This window comes from Gigantopelta aegis, chromosome 12 (assembly GCF_016097555.1).
Source record: "Gigantopelta aegis isolate Gae_Host chromosome 12, Gae_host_genome, whole genome shotgun sequence".
Lineage (NCBI taxonomy): Eukaryota > Metazoa > Mollusca > Gastropoda > Neomphalida > Peltospiridae > Gigantopelta > Gigantopelta aegis.
The window spans coordinates 10,646,160-10,658,659 of NC_054710.1; the positions used below are offsets into that span (position 1 = coordinate 10,646,160).

A 12,500-nucleotide genomic window follows, 5' to 3' on the forward strand; every position below is an offset into this window, starting at 1 on the left:
GATATTCATGTATGTATGCGCGCGCGCGTGTGTGTGTTTGTATTGATGTATGAATACATGTATATGTATTGTATATATTGTATGTATGTATGTGTGTTTGTGTGTATGTATGTATGTATGTGTTTGTGTATGTATGTATTTTTATTTATTTTTTAAATAAATAAATTCTAATTTCGAAATTGAATTTAAATATAACTGTTTTTCGGTCAGTCTTGTTTTAAATTTATTTGGCTAGTATTATGTTTTGTTTATCAACCGAATACGATGTTTTTGTTTTTAGAAGATTGTTAGGAAAAGGGATAACAAACAAACCAACCGCTGTAAAATGGACTGGTTTAGAGGCTTAGACGCAGGCTTAGGCGGCGGGTAACGGTGTGGACACTAAGATATCGTTCAAACTTGGATTTGTTCTGTATGCAATATCCGAACGTGCTGTAATAGGGTTTTTCATAACAGTTTGCAGATTTAAAAATTCCTCATTCATAAGTTTACCAATATCAACGCTACGTCGACTGTAATTATTGGAAAAATTATTTTATCTCTTTCTACGGCTTTACCAGATTCAACATTGATTCCAAATGGCTGTTTTGTCTGTAATGTACGAATCCAGAAAGCCTCTCGTTCAAGGTTTTGCGTTTGTCTTACGTACTGGTTTGTTTTTTTAAACATAAATTACAGGTGATTAGATTTACTACATTTTTTTAAATCACAGTTTATGTCTGTCCGAATTTGATATTCAATTTTGGTCTGTTGACTTTTGAAAGTCGATTGCGTTTTAAGTAAGTTGTGAAGTCTACACCTGGTTTTGTCACAAGTAGCACAGGAGCTAGTGCTTATTTGAGGTGATTGGTTATGCTGATGTTTGTATGGTTTATAGTCTTCAGTTGCCCTAAGGTGATTTTCTAATTTTCGAACTGTTTCAGATTTGATTTTTATTTATTATTATTTTTTTTTTTTAAAGTTTTGAATATCCCCTAGGTTTTAAAGCACTAAATAAAAGTGAACAAGCCTCATTGAAATTTGTTTCTTACTCGAATTTCTGTGAAATCTAATAATCTGAGATTTAACAATGCCTTTAAAGGTGTGGCTTGGGTGAAAAGTTGGTGTGTGTCTGTGGGTTTGAAAAACATTTTGTAGTCTAGGTAACCTGATGTTTCAAACTGTGTACCTTAATAAATTGTTACATCCAAAAAGTCAACTGATTTATCTGATATTGTGGCCTTAAATTTGATATTGTCATTCTGTTGATTTAATGGCTAAAAGAAGTTCCAAAATTCACGTTTGGAATGTGGCCAAATGATAAGTATATCGTAGAGATATCTGAAGTACAAAAGAGGTGTTTTACTCGACTTCTTTAAAGCAGCCTCTTCCCATTCGGCGATAGAGATAGATGCAAAATTTGGAATAAAACGTTTGCCCATAGCACAACAAGACACTTGCTGATACATTCCTTCATCAAACTCAACATCATTTCCTTTTAGGCTTAATTCTAACAGATGGGTGGGACGTAGCCTAGTGGTACAGCGCTCGCTCGATGCGCGGTCAGTGTGGGATCCATCCCCGTCAGTGGGCCAATTGGGCTATTTCTCGTTCCAGCCAGTGCACCACGACTGGTGTATGAAAGGCCGTGGTATGTACTACCCTGTCTGTGGGATGGTGCATATAAAAGATCCTTTTTTGTTAATCGAAAAGTGTAGCCCATGAAGTGGCGACAGCGGGTTTTCTCTCTCAATATCTGTGTGGTCCTTAACCATATATCTGGCGCCATATAACCGTAAATAAAATGTGTTGAGTGCGTCGTTAAATAAAACATTTCTTTCTTTAATTCTAACAGCTCCATAATATTTGTATCTGGTCTGTTTGGATCTGGGTACTTACCAAATGCTCTCTTAACTGAATCAATGCCCGCATCAATACCTATGTTGGCGTACATGGAGTCAATATCAAGGATAACCAAAAATGAATCTTTTGGGATTTTGGTTTTTGATAATTTTTATAGAAGATCTTCAGTTTTTTTCACAAAACTTTCATGTCTGTTTGAAAGTCTATGTATTCTGAAATATTTTACGATTCTGATCCACAGTCTGAAATGATTGGACGACCGGGTGGTGTGTTAATATCGGTCCATGTATCGACTGGCTTGTGGATTTTTGGGTTTGTGCTTGTGACCTGGCTTCTAAATATTTTACTTGTTTTTTTTAATTAATATGTCCCTGATCTTTTAGACATTGAATAATTGCATTGAACTTTTTACAATTCTCTGGCCAAATAGCTTTGTCTAATTTTTTGTAGTATTTTGAATTATTAAGCTGTTGGTGGGCTTCCAAGATATAGTTCTCCCTTGATAGAATGACAGTGGCTGACCCTTTATCTTCAGGTTTTATAACAATTTTGCGGTTTTTGCGTAGTTTGGTGAGAGCACGACGTTCCATAACAGAAAGATTTTGCTGATTTGTGTAAACTGTCATATCACCCACTTTTTCCACTATCTTTTTATGAGCTTTAATGATTTCAGGATCTACTCTAGAGTTTGGGGGTAACCAGCCGGAGTTTTCTGTGAATGGGATATTTTCTCCAGTTGAATGCCGAAAACATTTTCATTTTGTGGTAAAAAACTGCCGTATCCATTACACCATTGTCAAGTTTTGCCTCTAAGCCTGTTTTTGCTGGGGGGGGGGGGGGGGGGGGGGGGGGGAATGGGAACAAAATTCAGACCCCTGTCCAGTAATGATTTTTCAGCGGATGTTAGAAGGTTAGTGTCACCTAACTGGTTCCTAGTCCTAAATCAGGGTGGACATTACCCCTTCCCGGCCTTAGTTTAAATTTAAGTATCTCATCCAACTGCGATAAAGTTTATTGGCAGTTGTTTCTGTCCAGTGAATGTTGTCCTGCCCAACCTCAAAATCACACGCGTGAAAAGCAAGTATGTATGTATGTATGTATGTATGTACATGTATTGTATATTGTATATATGTATGTATGTATGTATGTGTGTATGTATTAAGCCTGGTGAATATCGCCTAATTTTACATTTAATTTACAGGTGTATGTGGACAAAAAATTCTTTCTTTTCTGGACGCATCAAGTAAATTTTCGACTGATCGATCAAGTACATATTCAACACGGTGAAGCGATTATCGAATCGGTGAAGCTGTACTACTGAAGGTTGTACTATACCAAACAAAACACCAGAGACGACAACGTTAACATATGAGGCTACATATTATACATATACATGTATAAGCAATGTATCAGCCACACTATGAACTATAAATATGAATACAATAACATCTCCCTGGGGGAAAATGGAACCTCCCTTAGCTCATTTTCGATAATTAGGGTTGTTGTCACAACACCCGTTTAAGCCTTGTTTAGTCAAAATAGTAGTATTCAATTTTACAGGTAACCCATCCGTTTCAAATACGTGTATTTGACATAGAGGTACTGGGTGACACAACATTTATTGACCAGATAAGTGGCGGGACGTTAAAGTTAAAGTTTGTTTTGTTTAACAACACCACTAGAACACATTGATTTATTAATTATCGGCTATTGGACGTCAAACAGGTAATTTTGACATATAGTCTTAAAGAGGAAACCCGCTTTATTTTTCCATTAGTAGCAAGGGATCTTTTATATGCACCATTCCACAGACAGGATAGCACATACCACGGTCTTTGAAATACGAGTCGTGTACTGGCTGGAACGAGAAATAGCCCAACGGGCCCACCGACGGGGATCGATCCCAAACCGACCGCGCATCAAGCGAGCGCTTTACCACTGGACTACGTCTCGCCCGATAAAAGAAAGACAGACAAAGACCATAGCATTATGTACACTAGACGTTTAATTAAGTACAGACATATCTTTAACAAGCGAGCAGTTTTTGAGTTACCCTGCACTGGTTTCAAACTGTATACTGCATAACAACTGTATAACAAATAAAAGTGTATTTATTTATTTATTACCAATGGGTAATAGTATTTGTACAAATAATCAATGTTACATATTACTACCAGTGCTCCACAACTGGTGTTAAAGGCTGTGGTATACTATCCTGTCTCACGCACGTGTACGGGACAACTGCGTGATGCATGTGCAAACTATGGAATGTTGATAAACAGTCCTGAATGTTCTTTACTAGGATGTCTGTAGTCAAAACGTATGTTCGGTCTAATAGTTGATATTAACGTTAATATTTTAGGTTCCCCTACTTTTTTTTCAAGAGTATATATTCCCAGTTCTTACACGGTCAGCTTAGGGACTAATTAAACAAACCCCTATAACCTTAGTGTAGTCCAATTCAACTGTTCATTTCAATTCAACTTTATTCCATCAGACCAATCACATTGCTACATAATACATGTAAGCATTTGTAAATTGATATGCATTCTGTAAATCGGGAAGATAACGCATGTTTTAACTGAACAAATCCAAGCGTATTGTTTTACTTCATAAACGGTTTTACTTCTATTTAAGTAATAACGGTCTAAATTGTTAACAACTGAAGCCGTGAGCAATATTATTCCAGTTTACAGTACATCAGCTACACGCATAGATTCTCTATCATCACATAGTAAATAGATAATTTGTAATAAATAAATGTGAATATATGTTCTGTTCTTGTGTCTTAATTGTTAATAGAAGGAGAGTCCATTATTTGCATACTAGGTAGAAGGTAGAAGATTAGCAGTTCACTCAACCATGACCTATGTTGTTATAAGGTGTGTAAGAAATGGCACGTGGAACTGGGTTGACATGCCACGAGCTCACCAGTTCAGGCCCTTTTAAGGGCCCCTATGGGCAACCTAGAGAGACATTTCAACGCCATCTAGGTCCCCTACTCTTGGCCTACTAATCTTCCAAAATTATACGTAGCTCCCTCCTTTATTTTTCTGCGGACTGTTCAAAATTGCGCCTAATTTCCTTCACAAAAATGCGCACCCACTCGTCTTTTGGATTAATCCTACGTGACTTTTCGAATTCCATAGCACCATACCAACCTCCGCCTGTTACCGGCCCCGGTCGGACGGCTGGTGCTCCCTTGCACTTACTAGTGCAGGCGATCCCCCCTCCAATCCACCTCACCCCTTTCCTATCCTGGACAGAGGAGCCGGCTGAGGCCGACACCTGTGCCCAGGACATGCGTGCGCTACAACAGCTTGTTCTGAATGTGCACGTTAAACACTCAGACCTGACCTGACCTAATGGGTGGATACCCCATTGGGTTACGTCTCGCCCGATAAAAGAAAGATAGACAAAGACCATGGTATTATGTACACTAGACGTTTAATTTAAGTACAGGCATGTCTTTTTTAACAAGCGAGCAGTTTATATATGGATGTTACACACTTGAAAACTGTGATCATATAACTAATGACCGTTCTCAAATTGACTGGCGAAACTTAACCAGAACGTCTACTAACCACAATTAATTTTGTTGAGTATAGCACATTAAAAAAAAAAAAGAAGTAAACTAGATTAGTAGATGAGGCCAAACGATATCGAAGAATGGCGTGTTCAGATACGAAAATTAATGTAGATCATAGACATCAGTTTTAGGGTTACCCTGCAGGTTTAAACCTTTTGTGTAAACTGCATAACAACTGTATAACAAATAAAAGTGTATTTATTTATTGCCAATGGATGATAGTATTGGCACAACTAATTAATATCACATATTACTACCAATCACAGCCGCAGCTGTTTTTACTCCGTAAATATTTCACGGTGAACTTTGAAATTTCTTTCTTGGTGCAATGCAATCTTAAGACCATCCCACGTGTAATATGATTCAGTATAGGGTAATATTTTATTTATCGCACCCATTTTAAACACAGGGCCGTGTCTAGCCTACAAGTGGGGTGGCATTATACAAAAATAAATTTTATAATTAAGGCACAGTAATAGAGAGTCTCCTAACTGGCGTATCAAGTATTTATTATGGGGGTGGGGTGGAGGGCTTTCACATGGGGGTGGCACACCCACACTGTATATGAATCGTGTTATGGGGCAACAAGCAACTATAAAATGCCGCCATGCAACCCCACCCCCGGTTATGCCAGTGGGTATTTTCAAGGGAGTAAAAACGGCACTTATGAATTGAAAAGGGCACCTTTTTTTTTCTTATTTTGCTGAATGTACAAATGTCCGGAGGGACATAGTAAGAGTGGTTTTTACTACGTCCGGATCTTGTTCCATACACTATATATAGCCTGTACTCAAAACTTGTGGCACCGTTTCAACCGTTTCTCAACCGAAATAGTGCAACAAATGAACACACAAACCAAAAATGTATAACCTACCTTACTTCAACGACAACCTTAAAAAATATCCCCGCCATTTTAAATTTGCTAAGTAGAGGTAAGCAACTCGCCGTGCACGTTAAGAACAATATTGACGTAACGATCTCCGTGTACTAGTACAAACACTCCGTTACGCCCAGCCTAAGTACCACCTTACAATCAATAGTTCACACACACACGCACACACACACAAACACACACACACACGCACGCACGCATGCACGCACGCACACAAACGCGTGCGTGCGCAGCACACACACAGACATACACACGCACGCAGCACACATACATTAATTTAATTAATCTGTTCAATACTTACTCTTTGCATAATTAACTCTAGACTGGTATGTGTTATCCTGTCTGTGGGATGGTGCATATAAAAAAGCCCTTGCTTCTAATGGAACAATATACTATACTATGCACTATTTTTCACAATAATTATTGTAATAATAATTTAAAAAATCATAATAATGATAATATCAAAACAGATTTCATTAAGAAATAAAGCACTTCCGGAAAATTTCATTTCATTTTAAAAATAAAAACAAAAGTTACTTATCCTTGTATGGGTGGGTATGGGTGTGAGTGTAAACACAAAAAAAAGGGGAAAACAAAGTAAAATTGTAACACATCTGACGAGTCGAAATCCTCAATTCCGAAATTGCAGGCAAAGTTGCATATGAAGATGGTCATAACAGAGGCAAATCTAGGGGCAGGGACAGGGGCCCGCCCCCCCCACCCCCTAAATTTTGCAATAGTTAAAATTTTATTATATATTAATTTTCATTTTTTTTTTAACTACAGGATTTTGGCCATTGCAAACACTAAAAATAATTATTGAGACAATCCGCCCCGTTACTGGGTTGGTTGTCACTGGACTTGAGGTTGGTTGTAACTGGACTTGGGGTTGGTTGTCACTGGACTTGGGGTTGGTTGTCACTGGACTTGAGGTTGGTTGTCACTGGAATTGAGGTTGGTTGTAGGGCCTTCACGAGTCCAAAAATATTGGATTTGCAGTGGCGGATCTAGAAAATAATAAGGGGAATGACTGGATTGGGATGGAGTGAACCGATGGGGGCTGAGTCATGGTATAGGTTTCGGGGGCAAAGCCCCCTGAAATTTCGGCATTCTGGACATTTTAGAGCCGTATTTCACGGATTTCCGAGGATCTAATTCCTAATTAATAATTCCATAAAGTTGATAAATGTTTTCCCGTTTTCCTGATTAACACAAAAATTATTAGAAAACGATTTAATTTGGTCCTTATCGATACATGCCATACTCGGTTCAATTGTACACCTGACTGACAACAGGCATATTAGTATATATATGAACTTGCCTGCGAGGAAATCTTGCAAAAATAGACTGGCAGGTGCGCTTTCATCAGTAAAACTGATAACATTACGCTTAAATGGTAAATATAACATTAAACGTCGCAGATACAAACGTAATATTTTGTCTGTGACATCATGTTTAATGTATTTTGTTAAAAATGGGAAATGTCGATCAGTACAGTGACTGCGATTAATTCGTAAAATTCATTAAATATGTTTGGAATGAACATAACAAAGAAAAATTGCACAGGAACGGAGGGAATGGCTAGCCACCCTATTCACCCTCCCTTGGATCCGCCACTGACTTGAGTACTCGAGGATCAAACTCGACCCGGACCCGAGTACTAATACCTACACTAGACGACAATAAGACAAAGGAATAAAGTAAAATAGCACTGGGCATCTTAATTTTAGCGCTGAACATGGATGCAAAATCATGACATTATAATGCATTCCACATATCCAGTGTTGCTAGACTCGGCCCGAGCCCGAATACTCGCGGAGACACTAGTTGGTTGTCACCATATTTTTCAGTGTATGACAATACAGTAACGAATCTAATTAAAATTAGCTCCACTGGTTAATTACTATTACCTGTGGATGTAACAGCACGCGGTTGGAGCTCATGTCCATTTGATCTTTCATTCAAACAATCAAAACCTTACTTGCAAAGTCATGCCAGTGATTTGAAAAGAATTTGAATACATTCGTGATTATGCCGAGGGTATACGAAGTATGCCGAAAACTAATTTCAATATAAAATGTTATATAAAATTCGTTTCAAGACGAAAAAAAAACCCCGTGATGGTATTATATAGCCATAAAATCTGTTTATACTAGTATACAATCCAGAGTTTATTACTGCACTTTTCCCCCTTTTTTTAATGTTGAAATAGACCAACAAGTTCGCCTATTGCATAAATAGTCTCGCCCGATATTTTTAGAATTTGTATGCTCCCGAATAACGCTGTAAAAGGCGAAGTATAATTGGTCGATATTTAAATTGTTATTTATAGATGAAATGTCACCTGGACATGGGAGTCCACCCAATGCTGTTACATCTACTGGCAGACCAGTAGAGCTAATTTTAATCAGACTGTACAGTAACACAATAAGTTCTTGTGATAGCATATCACATACATGTGTTCTGAAGTCGTCTAGCACGCATTATATACCAGTTGCATATATATATATATCCTCCCAAGAAATATCCTGGACATGCTCCTGCAGTTGACATCAAGGAATGTTCAGGATATCGAGCGCTCGCGAACAATTTGACTGGCACACTGCCATCTTGTTCTGTCCTATCACATTCTTTTGTTACATATCCATCGTCCTGTCTGAAGAGCGACCGAGAGCGCATGTCCTTCTGAACACGTTTTGGAAAACATTATGTCTCTGATGACGACACTGATGACGTCACGTTTTCACTGTCAGCCTCGTTCTGACCGTTAAGACCGGAAGTAGCACTGTTTGTCGCCGAGCACGTGCCCGCGTGGCTGGTTTGGACGGTTGTTTCTAACGAGGATTTCTTTGGACGGCCTTTCGGTTTGGTTGGGGGCTCCGCACCTCCTTTCTGCATCACCTACAAAAAAAAGTTAACAATTTGTTTTTGTTTAATAACATCACTAGAGAACATATATAGCTCGAGTAACCTCCAGCCCCTCCCCTTATTGGTATTGACTTTATGTGGAAGGCTCTATGTAATGCTTTGGCAATCGTCGACAATCAAATGGTCGCAAGCAATGTATGTATGTATATATACTCTTCAAAAAAAGAAACGCAAAAGGGTACAAATGGGTTATAACTCCGATTTTATGTTTCCTACCGGTTCATGCTTTGTGAATATAAGGTCATTGCATGTCCCAAACACATTCCCACGGTTACATTCGATAAAACGCAGATACTGTACAATAAAGTTCCAAAATGTGAATATTCTCAAAAACGCAGCCACGTGCAAACCATGTCACCACTGCACGTGCGTTGTCTGCACGTGCAACATGAACACCGACAGTATAAAAGTGCAGGGTGTTCGCTTGCCTGGCCTCTGTATCTGGCCGACAGTTGACAATCCAGGACATGCCACGTCTCAGTGAACCGCAGAGAAACAATGCCATCGGCCGACTAGACGCAGGCGAATCCAGAACGGCCGTTGCCAGGGCATTCCATGTGTCCCCAAGCACCATCTCCAGACTGTGGGACCGTTACCAGCAACATGGATCAACACGTGACCTCCCTAGATCCGGTCGACCACGGGTCACTACCCCCGGGCAGGACCGCTACATCCGGGTACGCCACCTTCGGGAACGATTGACTACTGCCACCTCCACAGCCGCAGCAATACCAGGTTTGCGCAGGATATCCGACCAGACCGTACGGAACCGCCTACGTTAGGTAGGAATTCGTGCCAGACGTCCAGTTCGAGGTGTCATCTTAACACCACAACACCGTCGACTCCGACTGCAGTGGTGCCAGATTCATCGACAATGGCCTCAACTGCGATGGAGACAGGTGTGGTTCAGTGACCAGTCCCGATTTCTGCTCCGACGTCATGATGGAAGATGTCGCGTGTATAGGCGTCGTGGTGAACGTTATGCGGCAAACTGCGTGCAGGAAGTGGACAGATTCAGCGTGGGTAGTGTCATGGTGTGGGCAGCCATCTCACACACTGGCAGAACTGACCTGGTCCACGTGCAGGGCAACCTGAATGCACAGGGCTACATTGACCAGATCCTCCGGCCACACATCGTTCCAGTTATGGCCAACGCCAACGCAGTGTTCCAACATGACAACGCCAGGCCTCACACAGCACGTCTCACAACGGCTTTCCTACAGAACAACAACATTAATGTCCTTCCTTGGCCATCGATATCACCGGATTTGAACCCAATTGAGCATCTATGGGACGAGTTGGACCGACGCCTCCGACAGCGACAACCACAGCCCCAGACCCTGCCCGAGCTGGCAGCAGCCTTGCAGGCCGAGTGGGCCACCATCCCCCGGGACGTCATCCGTACTCTGGTTGCTTCAATGGGCAGGCGGTGCCAGGCAGTTGTCAACACACGCGGAGGCCACACCCGGTATTGACTCCAGATGACCTTGACCTTGGTGGTGTGTCCTATCACTTACTCACAATGGACTAGAGTGAATTGTGAACAATCCTGCAACATTTGGTAATTATCGGACTCACCATTCAATAATTAAATCAATTCTCCAAATGTTACGACAATGTGGTTTTGCGTTTCTTCTTTTGAAGAGTATATATATATATGTATGGCGTGGCGACAGCGGGTTTGGTCCTTAACCATGTATGTCTGACGCCAGATAATCTTAATTAAAATGTGTTGATGTCGTCCGTAAATAGGATATGATAACATATTAATGTGCCTGTCCAATTAAGGTCCGGGATAGAAGGGGGGTAGGAGTTGGAAATGGGCAGAATATTTTAAATAACAATTGGTGAATATTTGGGCTATTTTTCGTTCTAGCCAGTGCACCATGACTGGGCTATCAAAGGCCTGTGACATCCAATAGGTCTAACTGATGATTAATAATAAATCAGTGTGCTCTAGTGGTATCATTAAACAAAACAAACTTCTTTATATAGTACAGATCGATCCCCGTCGGTTGTCCCATTGGGCTATTTGTCGCTCCAACCAGTGCACCACGACTGGTACGTCAAAGGCCGTGGTATGTGTTATCCTGTCTGGGATGGCGCATATAAAAGATCCCTTGCTGCTAATCGGGAAGAGTAGCCCATTGCGTGGCGGCAGCGGGTTTCCTCCCTCAATATCTATGTGATCCTTAACCATATGTCCGACGCCATATAACCGTAAATAAAATGTGTTGAGTGCGTCGTTAAATAAAACATGTCCTTCCTTCTTTATATAGTACAGTGTGCCACCTCTACCCCCCCCCCTTCCCCCTTCCCCCCTAGATATTTCAGTATCCTACCTGTTTCTTCCATTTCATTCGGCGATTCTGATACCACGTTTTCACCTGTATCTGCGTCAGTCCCAGCGTCTCGGCCAAGTCCATTCTGTCGGGGGTGGACAGGTATTTCTGTTGTTCGAACCGCTTCTCCAGACCCATCAGCTGAAGTTCGGAAAAAACCGTCCGACTGCGTCGGCACTTCTTCGACTTTCCCAGAATACCCAGCGAAGACGGCGAGCGCGTCCGAATGTAGACCGGAAGTGGGATGGGGATTGAAAGGGTAGCGTCCCTGTGGTCGGGAAATACATCCGCCAATGGATAACAGGCTGTAAATTAAAAATAATAAAAATAGACATGTATGTATTGTTTAAATGTACAAAATGGCGGATTTTGTTTGTTTGTTTGTTTGTTTGTTTAACCAGTATTTCAAAGAAATACTGTATTTCAAAATGCACTATTCCAACAGAGAATGTTCTATCCCACTAAAGATACTTGTAATCATGGGCAAAACAGTGGGAAAACAGTGGGAAAAATTCGGGCAGTTTTTATCTGGGTAAAATTTCGGGCAAATCAACCCCTCCAGTCCCCCTAAATCAAAAAGTCCCCATACGCCCATGCTTGTAATAATTTAAGAGTGTATTTGCAACAAAACAAAACAAAATAAATTAATAAATAATAATAATGCTAGTAATTTTTATTATTTTGCTATAATTTTGTTTATAGATATACAGTTGAAGATATAATATTTATATTTGATAGAAAAGCTTAATAAATAATTTTGGCGGGACGCAACACCCCCCCCCCCCCACACACACACACACACTACCACCACCACTACCACCACACACACACACACCACACAAAACAAACAAACAAACAAAACAAACACCTTGCTCGTTCAATATGACAGGGACATTAGTAAAAAATA

At 40.4% G+C, this 12,500-nt stretch overlaps 1 protein-coding gene across 1 annotated transcript in view; it reads right to left on the reverse strand.

Moving 5' to 3' along the window:
* Positions 1-9,029: 9,029 nt before the first annotated feature.
* The window catches only part of LOC121385809 (homeobox protein BarH-like 1), a 28,020-nt gene continuing 24,549 nt past the window's right edge, over positions 9,030-12,500 (reverse strand). Inside the window, exons 2-3 of the mRNA XM_041516598.1 lie at positions 11,594-11,898; positions 9,030-9,224 (exon numbers count right to left, since the gene is read on the reverse strand). Coding sequence (XP_041372532.1) covers positions 9,030-9,224; positions 11,594-11,898 — 500 coding nt within the window. The remainder of the gene's footprint in view (positions 9,225-11,593; positions 11,899-12,500) is intronic.